This window comes from Microcaecilia unicolor, unplaced genomic scaffold, assembly GCF_901765095.1.
Source record: "Microcaecilia unicolor unplaced genomic scaffold, aMicUni1.1, whole genome shotgun sequence".
Classification (NCBI taxonomy): Eukaryota; Metazoa; Chordata; class Amphibia; order Gymnophiona; family Siphonopidae; genus Microcaecilia; species Microcaecilia unicolor.
The window spans coordinates 28585-49223 of NW_021963690.1; the positions used below are offsets into that span (position 1 = coordinate 28585).

At 41.2% G+C, this 20639-nt stretch overlaps 1 protein-coding gene across 1 annotated transcript in view; it reads left to right on the top strand.

Moving 5' to 3' along the window:
• LOC115459575 (TBC1 domain family member 9-like) overlaps positions 1–20639 on the top strand; it is a gene marked incomplete at its 5' end in the record, with an annotated part of 49817 nt that overhangs the window by 23096 nt on the left and 6082 nt on the right. Inside the window, 3 exons of the mRNA XM_030189386.1 lie at positions 306–371; positions 7613–7699; positions 16566–16597. Of these exons, the coding sequence (XP_030045246.1) occupies positions 306–371; positions 7613–7699; positions 16566–16597 (185 nt within the window). The remainder of the gene's footprint in view (positions 1–305; positions 372–7612; positions 7700–16565; positions 16598–20639) is intronic.

Below are 20639 nucleotides of genomic sequence, written 5' to 3' on the forward strand. Positions count from 1 at the left end.
CTGTGAAACTAATACCCCCTCCCAATCCCTGAACCCCTTCAAATCCTTCCCCCAAAGACCAACACAATCTCCCCCCCCCCCCCAAACATATCCTGGAGCACTTGGTGGATTCTTCAGAGTACCCATCCCAGAAACACCAAATTCATAACACATTCCCCCCCCCCCCCCCACACCCCTATTGAACTCTTAGGAAATCTGAACTAGACGCTCACAGTGGGTCCATAATTCTGATGTAGGATCATAGCGCCCAAGTCTATGGTCCCTGAGTTTGTCCATTTCATCAGTGACCATCTTGTTTCCTTTAGGTACAGCATGTCATGGAGATCTTACAGAAAAGCTGAGGTTGCTGTACAGAATGCATGTTTTACCAGGTGAGTAAACTGCTGAAGACTTTTTTTTTTTTTCAAATTCTCTTAACTATTTTTTTCAAAACTAAACAGTGATCAGGAAAATATTTAACTAACAATGGGGGAGGGGGGGTCTGCTTTTTTGCCAGCATAATTCTGATCCACGTGACACGTCAAAGTCCTGCCATAGCCCATTCTGGTCAGCCATTTGAAGTACTGCCTTCAGAGGTGTGAAAAGTTAGGGCTACTCTGACCCCATCATATGGGGTAGGTTAAACAGTCCCCCTTTTTTTTAGGACTGCTGAAACTTCAAGTCCTTTCATTCCATCAGCTATGATGAAGAATGGCTTCTCCTTATGCAGAGCTATTGGAAGAAGCACTGCATCACTTGGTGGTCTACTATGAAGGACCTATTTTCCTTGTAGCACCCTGTCACTACAAGAGGAGCAGATGCTTTATCCTTCTATATAATTTTTGTGCCTCGTACAATATTATTGGGCTTCTCCTACAGGTATATAGCCCTGAGGGTCTCATTTTCCAGCCTACTTTGTGATCTATTTTACTATTTACAAAAATATACCTCAAAACTATAATTTCTAAATGTTACTTTGCAAAACATGTAAAAATCCTCACTTCAATGAAGTGTCTGAGCAGTGTTGCCATTGTGTCTTGTTACTGTACACTTAACTAGGAGCAGTAAATGTGGAAGAGGGAGGTGGAAAAAATTCCTACTGGCAAAGATATTTTATATAATATAGAATCTCCTGAGGAGTCAGTCCTGCACTGTGTCCCAGATCTCATTTCTGCCATGTCAAACTCTATTTTCATAATGCAGGTGCAGTATGTGCCTATGTCAGTACAAGAGAATATAGCTTTCAGCGACCCACTTCCAACATGGTATCTATTGGTGCTCCTCTTTTCTTCCATGCTGAATCATTACTCAGATAAAGTCTGTTGCCCTGCTGAAGGTATATGCATACACCATTTTTTTTGTGAGGCATTATATTCTACTTTTAGTAAATTCTGCTTTGTGTGAGCCTACTTTCCAGGAATGGGAAATCTTGTGTCGCCAATAGTCTGCTTATGACACAGCTTGTAGCTTGGTTATTTTAATGCAAAGAAATGTGTCCAAACATCAACGTTTTTCAGTGTATACTGCTCAAAAGGTAAACAGGCAAGCTCCCAAGGTATGTTCATAACACAGCTTCTTACCATATACCTTAACAGTTCAAGGCGCGTTACACAAAACCAGAAACGTCATTCTGGGAGTTCCTTTAAAACTACTACTACTACTGCTTAACATTTCTAAAACGCTACTAGGGTTACGCAGCGCTGTACAATTTAAGATAGAGGGACAGTCCCTGCTCAAAGAGCTTACAATCTAAAAGACAAGTGAACAGTCAGTCCGATAGGGGCAGTCAAATTGGGGCAGTCTGGATTTCCTGAACGGTAAGAGTTAGGTGCCAAACACAGCATTGAAGAGGTGGGCTTTAAGCAAAGACTTGAAGATGGGCAGGGAGGGAGCTTGGCGTAAGGGCTCAGGTTGTTCTAAGCATAGGGTGAGGCGAGGCAGAATGAGCGGAGCCTGGAGTTGGCGGTGGTGGAGAAGGGTACTGAGAGGAGGGATTTGTCCTGTGAACGGAGGTTTCGGGCGGGAACATAAGGGGAGATGAGTAGAAAGGTAGTGAGGGGCTGCAGACTGAGTGCATTTGTAGGTAAGAAGGAGAAGCTTGAATTGAATGCGGTATCTGATTGGAAGCCAGTGAAGTGACCTGAGGAGAGAGGTGATATGAGTATATCGGTTCTGGCGGAATATAAGACGTGCAGCAGAGTTCTGAACAGATTGAAGGGGGATAGATGGCTAAGTGGGAGGCCGGTGAGGAGTAAGTTGCAGTAGTCAAGGCGAGAGGTAATGAGAGCGTGGACGAGATCTCATTAGATCCATTAAATGTGACAAGACTCCAGAAGTGGAAACAGAAGTGTTTTCAAATTCTTCTAAACAATGCGTAATATGAACAACATTGTAAGAATAAGGGAAGTGAGCTCCATAATGAAGCCACCTGGTAATGGAGTAACGAAAAGTGTCTAATTGACTTTAAAGCAGTGGCACTGGGAAATTGTAAATGGAATTGATTACGTGTCAGAGATCTGTGAAGGAGGTTCACTAAATCCAATATACAGAGGCGCTCCCAACAGGATCTTAAAGATTGTACACACTTTGAAACGAATACGTTCTTTAATAGGTAGCCAATATAGTTTTGAATATTCCTTCACAGAGTCATAGGTTAATCTATGGCTTAAAACACTACCTACCATGTTCCACATTACTTGTAGTCCTTCTAATAATTTTATGGAACAGCCAATTAGAGCCAAATTAATCAATCTGGTCAAAACTTTCGCCTGTAAGAACAATTTGAAGGTGTCTGTTGCAAAATACCTCTTGATCTGAATTTTCTCAAGGTTTTTCCTGATCCTTGAGACATAAGATTGCATTGCTAATAAATTATCCAACTCAACCCTAAAACTTTTAGACTGAAGGTCTAATGTAAACTTGTTTCTATCAATTAGAAACTTAGATGTAAAGTCTTTCAGGAGCTTAACCTAGAATGGGTGGCAGAGCTGGTGGTGGGAGGCGGGGCTAGTGTGGGCAGACATATACAGTCTGTGCTGGGGCTGGTGGTTGGGAGGGGACTAGTGCTGGGCAGACTTATACGGTCTGTGCCGGGGCTGGTGTTGGGCGGCGGGGATAGTGGGCAGACTTATATGGTCTGTGCCAGAGCTGGTGGTTGGAAGGCAGGGATAGTGCTGGGCAGACTTATACGGTCTGTGCCAGAGCTGGTGGTTGGGAGGCGGGGTTGGTGGTTGGGAGGCGGGGATAGGGCTGGCCAGACTTATACGGTCTGTGCACTGAAGAGGACAGTACAAATAAAAAAAAAAGTAGCACATATGAATTTATCTTCTTGGGCAGACTGGATGGACCGTGCAGGTCTTTTTCTGCCGTCATCTACTATGTTACTATCTTGATCTGAATTATCTATAGAAACTTAGTTTCATTTTAAAGCAAGGAATTAGGAACTTGTACATTCTATCCTAAGCAGTAGATGATTGGATTTTTTTTTCCAGTCTTCATCCCAGAAAACTTAACTTCCAGCAAATATATAGACTTATCTTCTAAAACTGACTCTTAGTATTCAAGATTCATCATGATATAGGTCCAACATACCTTGCCAATGATATGACTGGGAACAAAAATACTTTTTGTTCCCAGTCATATATTGGACAATTCCCTCTTCTAAAGACTTGACAGGATACAAAGAAAGGAAGTGTTTCGAAAGCTACCCCTCAGCTATGGGACAAATTGCAGAGTTGGATATACAAGTCTTGGAGTCTTGGTATCTAATTGTGTGTAGATTAGGACTACAGGTTTATAGTGTAGTGTTTTTGTTTTTTAATAGGTTGTAGGTGAACTAAAATTTTAAGTTACTTTTGTTGATGGAACTACTTGTATTTTGCGTTTGTGCGTTTCTATTTGTACTGTGTTTTGGTGTTGGATTTTTTTTAAATACCGCTTACATTTCGTGAGAGAAAATGTGGTCTGGAAGTGTTTAAATTTCTAGCACTGAACATTTCAACCGCTTTCCAGTCCAGTGGGTCAAGTCAAAATGACATGGATCTCCCTATGTAAGTCAAACAGGTGGGAGAGTACACTTGTAGTGTTCTAGCTCTTTTTAAAGACAGCATTCTAATTTCCAGCATACCCTAGTCATCAGAGACAGTTATTTTACCTGCCAGGGTAAAGCATCGACTAAATTGTCACCCAAAGTTGTGCACTACCACCTAGTGGCAGAATACCAGATTACAATTTCTCTGTACTAGAACATTCTCTATGCCTGGAAATGTAGTTTATTTAGGTTTTGCTCACACATTTAGGTACACTAGGTATTTTCTTGTCCCTAGAGGGCTCACAATCTAAGTTTGTTCCTGAGGCAATGGAGGGTTAAGTGACTTGCCCAAGATCACAAGGAGCAGCAGTGGGATTTAAACCGGCCACCACTAACAGATCCTTTCTACTAGGGACATGCAACAATCTGACCAGTAACTAAGCTAAACCTGCAGATTGGCAGCTGAGACACAACAGGTACTGCAACCAGATGAACCTCCACTGAGACAAGCTTCTGCAGCTCATAACTATCATAGTTGTTCTCAGGGAACACTCCTGGAAAATATTCTGATATCTCTATCAGGGTTTTCCAACCAAGTCCTTGGGGAACCCCAGCCAGTCAGATTTTCAGGATATCCACAATATAGGTGGATGTGAAGCGTCTGTTCACGCTTTCCAAAAATACTAGGACTAGGGGGCATGCGATGAAACTACAGTGTAGTAAATTTAAAACAAATCGGAGAAAACTTTTCTTCACCCAACACATAATTAAACTCTGGAGAACTTGGTGAAGACGGTTAGCTTAGCAGAGTTTAAAAAGGGGCTAGGCGGTTTCCTAAAGGACAAGTCCATAAACCACTACTAAATGGACTTGGGGAAAAATCCACAATTCCAGGAATAATGTGTATAGAATGTTTGTACGTTTGGGAAGCTCGCCCAGGTGCCCTTGGCCTGGATTGGCCGCTGTCGTGGACAGGATGCTGGGCTCGATGGACCCTTGGTCTTTTCCCAGTGTGGCAGTTTATATACTTATGAAATTTGAATACCAAGGAAGCAATATATGCAAATCAATCCCAAGAATATTCTTTGTGGCTATCCTGAAAACCTGCCTAGCTGTGGTCCCTCAGGATAGGTTTTGGAATCACTGATCTATATCCTTAAGACAAGCTCCATCTCCCTCTAGAGGTCATCATATCTACTGGCAGGCACATTCATAACACCCACATCTACAGGAGTGCTTGGAACTGGGTGATACCATTGATAGAATGGATTTCAGTAAGAGACCACAAGGACGTTTGCAGTCTGAAAACTAGGGATGTGCATTCATTTGACACACATGTTAACATTTCACAAATCATTTCATGAAGTTATTGACCTGAAATGACAGGATAAAATCTGAAATTTTGGATTTGTTCTCATGTCATCAGTAGGCCTGTTATTGCACAATATAGTTCCCTATTGATGATTGAAATTAAAGATAAAAACAGCTCCTTCTTTAGAATTAATAAATTCTAGCAGTTTCTTGGAATCAAAGAATAGAGACACTAAACATCTACAAGGAAATTTGATACAATCCACCTAAATTGAGAACTCTTGGTTTTAAAGCCAAGAATTCTCTCCTTCTTTTTGCGTGTCCCGTGCCAAGTCAGGAAAAATCTGAATTTTAGATCCCAGGAAAACAGCATTTATATGTTGAAAGTAAGAACGAAAAATATTCTGTCCGGCTCTAAGGCAAAAGTCACTAGAAGGGTAGTCCGTTCTGTTATGATTTCTAAAGAACTCTCCAAAAATTGTCAAATTTAAATCAGGTTGAGGTTGTTCGTTTAAAGATCTTGAAGTCCCCATTATATATTGGGCTCTGACTATGGGTGGATAGCTCTGTCGGAATTCCCAATATTTCACCAAAGTATTTCTTTAGCATAGCAAAAGCTGACATTTAAAGGTGGTTTAGGAAAGTTTAAAAACCTCAAGTTGTTCCTCCGACCTTGATTTTATAAATATTCAAGTTTACAAGCTTGAATATCTTTTTCCCAAATTACTGTTGAGGCAATATTCTGTAACTGCTTAATTTCACCTTCCAGTATGTTAGTTTTAGTAACTTGTATCTCAGTCTTGCCAGACAGGGATTGATAAGATTGTTTCAGTTCCAAAATCTCCCCTAAAGGAATTAGAAACCTGTAGAAGGGAAGAGTTCAAACCTTAGATTGCATCCCATAGCGACTCCATTGTCACCACAGCCAGTCTGCCCAAAACATCGTTCCCTCTAGAAGCAGAACCCTGTATGAGGTGAGAGGAAGGCTGTTCAACTTGCCTCTCCTCCGCTGTTAATCTCACCAGGGGCGACATAGCAACGGGCCCTCCTCTTTCAGCTAGAGAAGCTTGCTCCATACCAGGCGCCTCAGCTTGCTGTAACCCTATCGCCAAAACACTGCTTCCGGGTCGTGGGGGGCTGTGTCAGAGGGAGGACTGAGTGAGACTCCCTCAATGCTGCGGTCCGCTTCAACCACCGTGGAACCCATCAAAGCGAGTGTTGGCTCTCCCAGCGTTCGCACTCCAAAACTGGCCAGGGTAGCCTGACACGAGGCAGGGGACTCCACCAGGCTCAAGGAGGTAAAAGCCTTAGTCTTCCCCTTTCTTTCCCCCATTACCAGCACAGGGGAAAGTCCTTAACGTTGGGCTCATTCACGGGTGGTCAGGAGCACTAAAAACGCTCAACTGCTTCAGACACCATCTTGGATCCACGCTGTGTGATCTCTTGAAGTCTCTTCTTGTCTGCTAGCTTAAGTGTCCTCTGTACCGAATTACCGTGATTTTATTTTTTGAGTTATTTTGGTGGTCTAACAGGGGTTTTTTTTCCTACCTAACTTTCTAATAAGACTTTTTAAAAGTGGGGAATACATGCTAAATATTGATACAATAACTGATTTAGATAATAGGTCATTCTAAATGTTCACTCCCACCATCATTAACATCTAAAATGTTTAATCTTCCTACTGTTTCATTCAAAGGATGATGAAGAATTTTTCCTGTGGGATGTGTACCTCTACCTCTAACGTTTGCTGCTTTAACTTAGAACTATATCTTAGTGTCTTGGTTATTGACTTAGATATAACAAAAGAGAGGGAACGAAGTACAAACTAAAGTCCAAACAAAAAAAAAAACAGCCACGGGCCTTTAAAAATGGAACACAGTTCTTTAATGAATTAGCCTTGACAAAAAGACCCGACACGGGCCGTGTTTCGGTGACTAGCACCTGCGTCAGGGGTCACAGTGATGACGTGGAAAACTTGGGGAATAACTCGAATATATTCCTCTACAATATTATTCCTTACCCCACGTCTCATGTAGTAAAAGCTACAAAGCACCAAGGCACTTTCACTTTCTGTATCCAAATGGATGAAAAACATTTGGATACAGAAAGTGAAAGTGCCTTGGTGCTTTGTAGCTTTTACTACATGAGACGTGGGGTAAGGAATAATATATTGTAGAGGCTCATTCATTAAAGAACTGTGTTCCATTTTTAAAGGCCCGTGGGCTGTTTTTTTTGTTTGGTTATTGACTTACCCATGTAGAATGTGCTAACTGTTCTCCTTCTCTTGGCTAGATTTGTCTCCGGATCAAGAGGAGCCAGACTCTGCCTTTGAGGCGACCCAGTACTTCTTTGAAGATATCACGCCAGAGTGCACACGTGGTAGGTGAGGGCTGCTAGTGTTGTGCAGGGGGTGGTGTTAGCCTCATTTTCTCTAAATACTTGTGTATTTAGTGTAAAACAGGGTGAATTGCCCTAGGGTGTAAGCGTATTATGGCATACCATAATCTGAGAATGATCTAAGAGCTGATATACTCTAGTGCAGTGCTTCTTAACCCAGTCCTTGGGCCATACCCAGCCAGGCATGTTTTCAGCGTATTCCTAATATGTATTAGAGATTTGCATGCACCACCTTTCTGGTATACGAATGCACCTCGTGCGTATTCATTGTGGATATTCTGAAAACCAGACTGGGTGTGTGTGTGCCAAGGACTGTATTGAGAAACGCTGCTGAGTGTATCTGTATGCAGAAAATCTGTTTACAAGAATTTTGCCATAAATCAACACATGATAAAACTGGTAATCCAGCTGAGTGCTAATAAGTGGAGATGTTTTTCTGTTCAATAGAAGTATCTGCTCAGTTACTTGGTTTTTTTTTTTTCACTCGGTCCAGCATTAATCAGACTTCGGTATCAGCTCTCTATAAAACTCTACTCGCCTCCCAAAGAATTTTGTGCCCTTAGTGGAGAAATGGAATAATGAATTTGACATTAGACTTCAAACCTTGGATTTCCATCGGACCTTGAAACAAATTTCATTGGTAGTACACAATGCAGTTTATAGTCATTTTTGCTCGTTTACTATAGCTTACTGTTCTCAGAAACAGGCCTGTTAATGCAGGAAGTGTTGGCTTCCCTATTTGCATAACCAAAAGGCATGTGATAACATTAACTAGCATGCCACATTTAACACAATCATATACAGCGTTTTTGGACTTGACATTTTTGGATTTCTTTCCCCCTAAACCCACCTTCTCTTCCCCCATTCTCTAGTTCTGTGGATAACACATCATCCTCCCGTGTCATCCTCTTATAACCTTGGAGTCATCTTTGACGACGACTCCCTTCTCTGCACATAACCAACGGATGTTAAAACCCGTTTTCTTTCTCTATAATGTTACCAAAATCTGTCCCTTCCTTTCTGAGCACACTACCAAAACTCTTATCCACACTCTTTTATCACCTCAGACTGCTACACCTTGCTTCTCACAGGTCTCCCACTAAACCATCAATCCATTAAAAATCCTGCTGCACAACTTCTATACCACTGGTGTCGCTGGGCTCATATTAGCCCTCTCAAACCATTTCATTGGCTCCCTATCCATTTCCGCATACAGTTCACTCCTTTTACTGACTTACAAGTGCATTTACTCTGCAGCTCCTCAGTACCTCTCTACTTTTCTCTACCTATACTCCTCCCTGGGAACTCCGTTCATCAAGTAAATCTCTTATCTGTACTCTTCTCCACTGCCAACTCCAGACTCCATTCCTTTTATCTTGCTGCACCATTTGCCTGGAATAGTCTTCCTGAATCAGTGCATCAAGCTCCAGCTCTGGCCATATTTAAATCTAGGCTAAAAGCCCACCTTTTTGAGGCTGCTTTTAACTCCAAGGTCCTATTTGCTTATTCAGTACCCATGTCTGTTTTCTAATTCCTACCATAAGTAATTCCCTAATCCCTTATTTGTCCTGTTTGTCTTGATTAAATTGTAAGCTCAGTTGAGCAGGGATGCTTACATAAGTGTACAGCACTGTGTATGTCTGATAGCGCTATAGAAATTAGTAGCAGGTGCTGACTGACTTGGGGAGAATTCTTGATAAATCACTTATTTTCCCTAGTGGGTATTTATTTGGGGAAATGGACCATTTTGGCCCCTTCCTGATGGGGCATATGTTAGTATGCAAGGCATGCACAGTGGGGGAAAATGCATTCTACAAAACTGGAATCAAACTCAACACTTAATTTTTGCAACGGAGGAAATGCATTTAATTTTGTAATGTTAGAAGCACGAGATGCAAGCCACACTGAAACAGAAACAGTTTTGGTCTATCTGGGAGTTAACATATTTTCATTTATTTTAATATCAGCATTTGAATACTGCTAAACCCTCAAATTCAAAGCAGGTTACGTCCAAGATTAATACAATAACCACATTGTCAAGTAACATGAACTAAACATAAAAATGGCAATTGATAGGATAAATATCCTTAAACAGCCATGTCCTAGAAGGTATATATTGGCAACGCCCTGACTATAGGATGGTAGGCTATTCCAGAATTCTGGGGCCTTCCCATACAAACTCTTGTTTTTCATACTAAGCAACTGACATGACTTAACAGATGAGAAGGCTAACAAAAGCTCCTATGAAGCAGTGGCGTTCCTAGGCTGGCTGACACCCAGGGCGGATCGCCGATGCGCCCCCCCCCCCGGGTGCATTTTTACCTGTTTGGGGGGGGGGGGGGGTGCCGCGCGCCTGTCGGCTCCGAGTCCGCTCGTTCCCTGCTGCTTCCTCTGCCCGGAACAGGAAGTAACCTGTTCCGCAGGGGGGAACGAGTGGACTCGGCCAACAGGTGCGCGGCACCCCCCCCCCCCAAGCGGCGTGCACCCAGGGCGGACCGCCCCCATTGGTACGTCACTGCTATGAAGATTGAAGACATTGAGGCTGATAAATCAGAATCATAGGATTCAGATAACTTGGACTCAATCCGTATATCTTAGTCATTGCCTCACATTCTATTCTTGCTTACACCAGCAGCCGCTGACAGGTACAGTCCACAGATCTGGACTGGTCTGGGAGTGTTAAAAGAAAACTGAGTTAACTGTAGAGTCAGGGTAACACTGTTCTCCCATTTAGTTTAAATATTCATTCAGTAAAATAGTTTGGCAGTAATATCCCGTTTTGAGCTCAACAGCATTTGTAACTGGAAGCTTATGAAGAATTGTGGTCTCTTTCTTACTATCAAATGACACTGCCACAGCTCCCTAGATGGCACGCAGCTGCTTCTGCCATATTTTATATTTAAATCTTTTTATTGAAAAAATTATAACTGCTCAAAAATGAGTCTATGACATAGAGTGCCTGGACTCATAACTCCCTACAATCTATACAGATTAATGCTGAATCCTCCCCTTCCCCCCTGATATTTTAAGAGGAAAACACTGTCAGCTATACCTATCACAAGTGTAAGTCATTGAGGACTAAACTGCAGGCTCAAGATGAAAGATCTTTAATTCTTGGGCATATGACAGGGCGTGCCACAAGTTTTCCCCTCTCCTGCTCTTTTTAACGTATACGTGAGTGAATTAGCTTATATGTTGAAAAGAAGGGAAATTGTTAGACCAGATTCTAGAATTATGGACTGTACTATAAGGCAGGGTTGGGCAACCTTGGTTATCAAGGGCCACAACCCAATTGGGTTTTCAGGATTTTCCAAATGAATATGCAGGAGATCTGTTTGCATAAAATAATACAGATGGATGCAGACAAAACTCATGCATATTCATTGGAGAATTCCTGAAAACCTGGCTGGGTTGTTGCCCACCCTTGCTATTAAGGGCACCATGCAGCTTCTGAGCAGGCTGGTGCTCCTAATCTCAGCTGAGCAGGAAATACTGATTTTTAGTTACTGAAGCTTCACTCTAATTTTGGTGGAAAACTAGAATGCAATTAAGACTTTCCTTGTGGTGTGAAGGAGATACCTGAAGAGTCTGAGATGCTTCCCCATCCTTCTCCCCATCAGCAGCTTACCTTGGAATGTGAACTGCAGAAGATTTTACATCTTCTGCTGTTTAGAAGACAAAACATCTTATGGTAGGAGTACAGTGGGGGTTACTTATTTTTGACCAGCAAGAATCTCTGAACGCTGATAGGGGCCCTTGCTGTGTTCAGCCACTGACAAGGGAGCTCAGGCAGACAGCTGTCTGCTTAACCTGTGGAAGACTTCATCCTGCAGCACCAGGTTAAATTTTTGATAGTGGCACGCGTGCCTCAGGTGACATGCGCTGCGGATGCATTTCAGTGAGAAGCTCCAGTGGAGAGCACCACATGGTTTTCCTGATTTGAAGTCAGCAGACAGTGTGCTCCTTTGGTCTCGGCAGCTTTTCACTGGTTGCATGTTTGGAGGGAGGGGAGAGCCCTGTAGATGAAAGGGCGTTATTTATCTGAACTAAAGCATAGTCAGCTGCTTCAGTTCAGTATTGCATTGCTCACGGAAACCACTGGAAGGTTGCAATTTTACCACCCATGTTTTTCTGAGGCACTTATTCATTGCCTCTGGAGGAGAGTTGCAGTACTTAGGCCATGGCTCGGTGTTTGAAATGGGTCCTTTTTAAAGCAATAACCACCGCTCGAGAGCATTTTCAGTCCTTAACTCTTTAATACTTTCCCTGGGATCAGGAATATTTAGTTTTACTGGAGTTTTGTTTCTGCTTACTGGGCATTTTCTTTTCTTTTTACATGGCTCTTCTGGGAACAGCTGAGGTTTCAGTTCTTCCAAAGTTTTCTTTCTTTGGTAGCAGGGATATTTTCAGGACACAACCTTTTGTTTGGGAATCTCATTACAACAGTCAGGTACAGCAGGGAACATGAAGTGAACAGTAGAGGCCTGGCCTTCCTACTGTCAAAACCTTCAGCTCCACCCTTTGTGGTCAGGGGGTGAAGATTTTTTTTTTAACAATCTTACATTCACAGCTACAGGAGTACCAGAAGTGGCTTGAATTTGATTACTATCTCATAGAAGCTTTCAGTTGCAGACATTCACTTGTCTTGAGAGGAAATTCTATCGGATAAACTTCCTCCCTGTTTCTTGTGGAAGGTGCCTAGTTTGATTTCAGTCTACTACTTGATCTTCTGCCATGAGGAGGTCTGAAATTTTCTATTTGCTACCTTCCCTACAGCTTTCTGAAGCTGTTCAGTGTCATAAGTTTGACCTTCTCTTGCTCTTATTTGGTGGTACAACAAACCAGGAAACCTTAGGGTTTTCTAAGGCTATTAAGCTTAAGAATATCAATATTTCATCAATAGTCTGAGGAATGGTCAATCCCATTCTGCTTATTAGTGTTTAACTGCATTGTAGGGGCAGGTTTAATAGCTTTAACCATTTACAATTACTTCTAACAGGCTTATCACATTGCATATTTTAGGGTACTATAGGCTTCGTACAAGTGCATGACCAGAGCCTGAATTTGGAACCAAGTAGTTTTAGCAGGAAGTAAATTCCTACCCTGTAAGGATATGTTACATCCCATAGGTACCTGACTAGTGTGGTAAAGATGCTAAGGAAGAAATTCTTAGCTGACTCCTTTCCTTTAGTCCAACCACACTAGTTCAGAGATGTTCCCTAGTTGAATATTAATGAAAAATCTTCTATTTTTGGAATATTCCAATACCTTTACAGCTAAAGGTGCTTCTAGTTTTCAGTACCTTTAAACTTTCTGGGTTTTAATTTTCCAGATTTCTATACTGCTTAAATCCAAGCAGTTTACAAGAAACAAAAAGTATGCATAAAATACAAACTAAAAACATAAAACAAAAAAATTTAAAACACTAATTCTGCTAATATTAAAGCATACTGTTGCAGTGCCACTCAACTGTTGGTCACAAAAATGCCTCAAATCAAGAAGTCTTTAAAAATCGTTGTGAAGACTCTGCACACAAATGCAAGTGCCTCTTCAAAGAATTCCGCAAGAAAATCCCATCTATAGAAACTCTGAAAACCTTGTGTCACAGTAGCTTGCGTGAGCAGATGAATCAAGGGAAAGATCTATTGCCATCTTTGATCTTAACTTCCTACTGGGACGGTACATAAAAAAAAGACAATCCTTCAGATATTGTGGAGCTGACAAATATATTACTTGACGCACAAAACAAAGCACTTTGTACTCTATCCTTAAATGAACTGGCAACCAGTGCAACTGTTCCCAAAATAGGGGGTGATATGTGTCACCCTACGTAATCCAATAACCAACCTTGCCAGTGCATTTTGTATCAACTGCAATGCTCTAATCCTGGACTTACACATTCCAAAATAAAGAGCATTGCAGTAATCCAGTTGCAGAAATTCTTAGAGCAAGAGCACCTTGTTTGTTGAAGGTAATGAATGAATAACAGTTGAACAAAAGTAAGATCGTAAACACCATTGCTTTGTCAGATGAAATACAGATCATTTTGAGGCTGCATGGTGCCTTTATAGGGTAGAGCCTAGTATTTGTTTGTGCTTTTTCGTGCTGCCTCCAGAGTCTCTAATCACGGTCAGCACTACTTACACAATACAATTCCTCTCAATCGATATCTTAAGAGAACCAGACAACTGGTAGCACTATTTTAGACTGTAACCAAGAAAAGAGATCAAGGAAGCACTTCCTGGGGTTAACACAGGTTTATTTAATTATCCAGAGATTAGGATAAAAAAATAAGAAAATATTCACGTATAGTCTAGAATATGACAGAAATGAGAACATATATAGAAATGGAAATGGCACTGGAAAGTGGGAGCAGGACATTCTTTCAGACTCCCTGGCTTGGGAGCCAAAAGAGATGTACACTGCCCGCCCTCCTATCTGGCAGAGAAATATTATATAGGGTTTCTTTTCCCTTACAAGACAAAAAGGGAGCACAAGGGGGAGGGGTTGTCACACCCCCCTTAATTAGCATACCATAGTCAGGCAGGATCTCCTGACAATAAAGACATATATAGCATCTGTTTCTATTTCCTTTTGAAGATGCATTTGGTCTGCTGTCCACGTGTCTTGGACATACCTTTCTTAAACCTTTAATTTAATATCTCCCCTATTCTAAAAGAGGAGACAAAAGTTTACTGCTTCCAGTTGCTATAGAGGTGTTAGGTTTCTCTTGTCAATTTATGGCATGTTGCTGCCTGTCATAAAACCACTACCACTTGGTTCCACAGTGTTTGTTTCTCAGAGAGAGACACAGTGTTTGATCTCTTCTGCAAGGTGTTTACCTGCTATGTCTCCACATAGTTGAAAAGAAGGTAATTCTCTCCTGGATTGAAGAAGCCTTACTTCCAAGGGGCATGGGAAAAGAATTCTGTCACCTGAATTTCCCTGAGACCGGTCACACTTAATGGGTGAGATTGGGGGCAATTCAGCTTTACAATTCACCTGGCTTGGCAAGAGGGGGGAGGTAAAGTGAATTGCTATTCCAGCAAGCTCTGTTTCTCATGATTTGGAAGGAGAGAAGCCTTCATTCCTCTCTGTCCAATATGAGAAAATTAATTCTGTATATTAAATATTTGGAGGCCTTCCACCTCCTAAACAACTCCCCCCCCCCTCTGCAATAATAATTACTGCCTCAGCTTCAGTGACCAGGCGCAAAGGGGAACTTTCAGGAAGCAGAGCCCATGTCTGTAGTTAGTGTAAAAAAATAGGCACTTCAAAGAAAGAGAGACACCTGTCACTACAAGTGAAAATTAATTAAACACCTGTAGAAGGAGAATGACTCAGTGTATCTGGGTCTGTAGTCAGTGTAGTGGTATAGGAACCTCTGGAAGCATAATTTGCAGACATGAACAGAATTCTGGGTGGAATACATACTTTTCTCAAGCAGGGAGTAATGCATCCTAACAAACAGCAAGATATAATTACAACAACAATAATGCACAATAAACCAATAAAGAGAGATCTTAAATGGTAACCTAAACTAGAGAACCATGAGTTGAAAGTATCCCAACCGGACATGTCCAATAGACCTTTGTAATTGTATCTTTCCATTAGGAGGCCAGGCCTGGTGAGCCCAAGAACCACAAACCTAATTAGTGTCCCACTAAAAATATAGCAACATAGTAGATGACGGCATAGAAAGACCTGCTATGTGTTACTCTGTGTGCATACCTGACCTTGATTTGTATCTGCCACTTTCAGGGCACAGTCTGTAGAAGTCTGCCCAACACTAGCCCCGCCTCCCAACCTCTCTACCACCTATCTGGGGTTCATAACCTAGCATGTGCATTAGCTATAGACAATGCAACAGATGTGCATTCATTCTAGAATCTACAAAAGTGTAAGGATTGTTGGAGGAGGTATAGGGCAGGCCTCCAATTATTTGACCATAGAAAGGCCAGGATTACCAGTGCGGACATAGTGCATATTAGAGGCTGCCAAGCAGGCAGTGAGGGGGCCTAGGTAACTGGAAAAGAAAGCAGAGTAATTAAGAGATGGGGACTGAGCCATTGTTGGTAAGAAGAAAAGGAAAAAAAGCAAAAGAGAACAAATTAAAGGAAAGATCAGAACTGAGCATGTTCATATACAGAACCACTATGGCATGACAGAGTGTAAGTAGGAAAACATCTTTAGAGAGAAAACAATTAAATTATCAGTAATGGACTAGGAGACAGGGGGATGGCCAAGTTAGAGCTAGGCACAAAGGGTGCACAGCCCACACAATCAGAGAGATGTGCAGGACTGGCCAGGCATGGGATCTACAGGTCAATTTTTTAAATGTATGGCACCGAAAAGAATAGCAGAATGAAAAGATAAGGGTGAGAATACATGGCAGGGATAGAGTATAATTTGCATTTTTTTTTTTTTAACTTTAAAGGTAATTCAAAAACAAACATAACCTTCCCAGAAAAAAATGCAAAACCAGTGAGTGTTCAGAAATTTAAATGTAGAATGAGGGACTATGCAAGGGGGGTCCACACAGAACTATCTTGTCTGCCTGTATTACTTAAATTGTAAGCTCTATTGTGCAGGGACCTGTCTCTTTGTGTCAGGTGTTCAGCGCTGCATGTGTCTGATAGCGCTATACAAATGCTAATAAATAAATAAAACACAGGACAACAGAGGCACAAAGAGGAAAAGTAGCTACCAGAAAATAAAACTTCAACTGCTTCACAAAATACTGTAGCTTAAGAAATACAACATCAGGCAAAATAGTACTGAGAAGGGAGGTGCAGTGGTCATTTAAATGAGTCCATTAAGTCCACAAAAAGCAAATAACATTCTGCAGTAGTGTGTATAGATGTTCAAAGCGTAAGATCAGTCTGGTGCAGGCAGTGCAGCGTGGAAAGGTGGTAGCAAGCATCAGAGTTCTGCTTCTGGACAACAGAAGGTGTGGACTTGCAGACTTTCAGTGGACTCTTAGATCAAGGTTAGTTCATAGGCGGGATCGGTGATTTCTCAGGTGGCCCGATCCGCAAGTTGGTAGGGACAAATTGCCACCAATGGCACTTCTGGTTCTGGGTATATTGAGAAATAAGGAGACATCATCAGTATTCTGGGAGACAGAGAAAATGGGGCAAAGATACTATCCAGGTAAAAGGTAGTATCAGATATAGGTATACTTCAGAGAGGGAGACCCTTACAGTGCAGAGGGCGGGAAAGGAAACTTTATAGCCTGCCTGTGTTCACTAAAACTGTTGATTAGTGGCAGAACACAAATAGTTAATGTGTTTAGTATGGCATTCAGAAGAGAACACTCTTTTGTTAAATTTCACACACAACCAATATGTATTCAGGAGAGAAACTACTTCTACATACTGATTGTACTATCCACAAAATTAAAAAGATCAGGAATGGTCACTTATACTGAATGTATCTGATGGGTCCCACAAAACACACAAACAGACAAAAAACATAGTTTGAAGAGGCCATATATGAGTTCTGTCCTTTCGGATTCAGTAGTGTAGTGGACTTAATCTGCAAATAAACACAGCATTATACAGAATAAAATTATGTATGGTATCCAAGTGGATACCAAAACAGTTTCTGTGAGCTCATATGTGCACAAATGAATAAAAGCATAGCATAGCCATTCCAGAAATAAAAAAGGCACAATTTTAAATGCTCTTAAATGCTCTTTTAGAGAATCTTTTACCTCTGCAGCTAGTAAGAGAAGCTCTTTGGAGCGCATTCAAATAAAATTAAAAGTCAGAAAATATTTCTTTATAAATTATCTGGATGGCATGTATGAATGAAACCCTGATTTCATAAAAAATAAAAAAAATCCTAAATTTGTAATTTGCAGTCTGAAAGGGAAAAAAAAAACATTCAATTAATTCACAAGGTCACATATCTCCACTGCTCTGGCTATTTCATTCCTAAGACCCTCATTCACAGATTCCTTCATATTTTCTCTGCTCAGAGAAAACCCCATTTCTTCCAAATTGGTACATGAACAGCAGTACGCAGAAATACCTGTGAACTAGAAATAAAAAAAAAAGCCGCACAAGTCTGATGACTGAGCAACAAATTATTCAATTGGTTCCCCTTAGTTTTTCACAAAGTACCCCTATCTGTGGTCTGAGAAGACTCAAAACCTGCCTGACAAGAGGTCACAATAAATATAAAGCCAGCTGAAATGCAGCATTAACTTTTCTGGTTCCTAGCTCTGTTGGTATTAACACTTTGTTTTAACATTTAAGTGTCAGGGCTGCTTGCTATTTGTAGAAATCTATAGGTCTTACTTTGTTTTCAAGAAAAAACGCTTAGTGTCAATTTCTGTTATCCTATTAGTTCTAATTTTAAAACTAAAGGCTCCCTATAAAAGGGATGGAACCACATATTTTTCTATCAATCTTGCAAAAATAAACTTAATCATACTGGAATGTGGACCAATTAATTTCCTAATAGCTTAAATGCACTCTGAAAGTAACACTTAAGAATATTTATTTAGCAAGCCTATCATGGAACAAACTTTTAATTAGAGACCTTATACACAAAGGGCAAAGTAACATGGAATTTGTATCAGGTAAACAACAGATTTGAGCACCCTATTAAGGCACACTTGTTTAACTCTACAGGGGGGCAGAGCAGACCCTGCCCCTGTCTTCAGAGTAGAGGGAAAAGTAATTTGCTCTTGCCAGCATGGCTGAAAGAGGAGCAGAGAAATACAGTGGAAAATGCAGGGAGAGAGAGGAGAAAGGAAAAGATGAATAATATTAGCCCTTAAATGTCTCTACAAAATTCAGTTAATGAAGGATGCACAAACGCATAGTTTAGGATATAAGCAGTCCAGCACTCAATCCTCAGGTAATCTTAGAAATACTGAGGAGTAGAGATATACATTTCTTTGATCCTGTCAGTGCCCTATATTAAGCACAAGTCTTTTAGCTGTGTTATTTTTTTCTAAAGTTCTACCCTCCCCTACACTTTACTTAGACCTGTCAAACAACAAGATGCCTCAAAATACATATGAACTGCACAAAGGTAAACAGAACAAAGAGGGTTCCTTTTACTGCTTCAATTCAAAGGTGTAACCAATATTTAAACTTCACAAAATAAACTTGTTTCCTGTAGTGTTTTTACATACTGATGAATATCTTCCCCTGGTGCCATCACCTTGCTAGATACATTGCTAAAATTGCGGGTGTCCCTGTATCGCTGTCTCAGGGCTTCCCAAAGCTTATTATGCATGGGACCAAACTCAGCACCATCGCTATTAGTGTTCTGTAATGTCACCCCTGGAAACCCTGCCATTCTAAAGATTTCATCTGTATTACCTCCTATCAATCTGGCTGGTAGTGCTTTCACATCGCCGACAGCTACCATGTGGTCAGATGTGATCTGCTCAAATTTAGCTATAAATGCTGAAGCTCCTTGCTGAAATCTGTGAGCTGTGTTGCAGACCCTTCCCCTATCATACACTGCTTGGAGACTGCCGCATAGGGCGGAGGGGTTTGGACTGCCTGATCATAACTACTGTTTGCCATATTATCCCATAGTCTCCACAAATTTAAATGTCTCTCCCTGCTATATTTTTTTGTCTTAGTACATTCTATCCACAACCCTAAAGCTTTTAAAATCTCTTTGTCAAAACTTCCTGACTGAGGCCACATGATGCTCGGATTTTTAGTTCCTTAACCCATTTCTGGTGGTACTTTAAAATTTCATTTCTGTAGGCCGGCACTGCCGTGGAGACCTGCTCCAATGCAGTCTGCATAACTACAACTAAACAGATTCTAATCTGAAGTCTTAAAATGAAGAGAGAGAGAGAGAGAGGGAGAGAGAGAGCACAAAAAAAGAAATACAAAAAACAATCCCACAAAATGAAATGACGTACTTACCACGCTTTCTTCTCACTTCTCACCGTTCGCCTATCACTATTCGCCTACCGGTTGCGCCTCGCCGGAGTTTACCGTTTCTTAAGAATCCAAACACTTTTCCTTTGGTCGATTGCTTGTCGAGGCCCACTCACTGGATATTAGCCGTTGCAACACGTGCACTTGTTAGCAGACGGCCGACTCTGGTCCAATGCTGCAGGCAGTCGAAGTCCACTCAGGTTTACCGGAGCAGAAACACCACTTGTTTGTGCTTTTCGTGCTGCCTCCAGAGTCTCTAATCACGGTCAGCACTACTTACACAATACAATTCCTCTCAATCGATATCTTGAACCAGACAACTGGTAGCACTATTTTAGACTGTAACCAAGACAAAAGAGATCAAGGAAGCACTTCCTGGGGTTACACAGGTTTATTTAATTATCCAGAGATTAGGATAAAAAAATAAGAAAATATTCACGTATAGTCTAGAATATGACAGAAATGAGAACATATATAGAAATGGAAATGGCACTGGAAAGTGGGAGCAGGACATTCTTTCAGACTCCCTGGCTTGGAGCCAAAAGAGAGTACACTGCCCGCCCTCCTATCTGGCAGAGAATATTATATAGGGTTTCTTTTCCCTTACAAGACAAAAGGGAGCACAAGGGGAGGGGTTGTCACACCCCCCTTAATTAGCATACCATAGTCAGGCAGGATCTCCTGACAATAAGACATATATAGCATCTGTTTCTATTTCCTTTTGAAGATGCATTTGGTCTGCTGTCCACGTGTCTTGGACATACCTTTCTTAACCTTTAATTTAATATCTCCCCTATTCTAAAAGAGGAGACCAAAGTTTACTGCTTCCAGTTGCTATAGAGGTGATTAGGTTTCTCTTGTCAATTTATGGCATGTTGCTGCCTGTCATAAAACACATACCACTTGGTTCCACAGTGTTTGTTTCTCAGAGAGAGACACAGTGTTGATCTCTTCTGCAAGGTGTTTACCTGCTATGTCTCCACATAGTTGAAAAGAAGGTAATT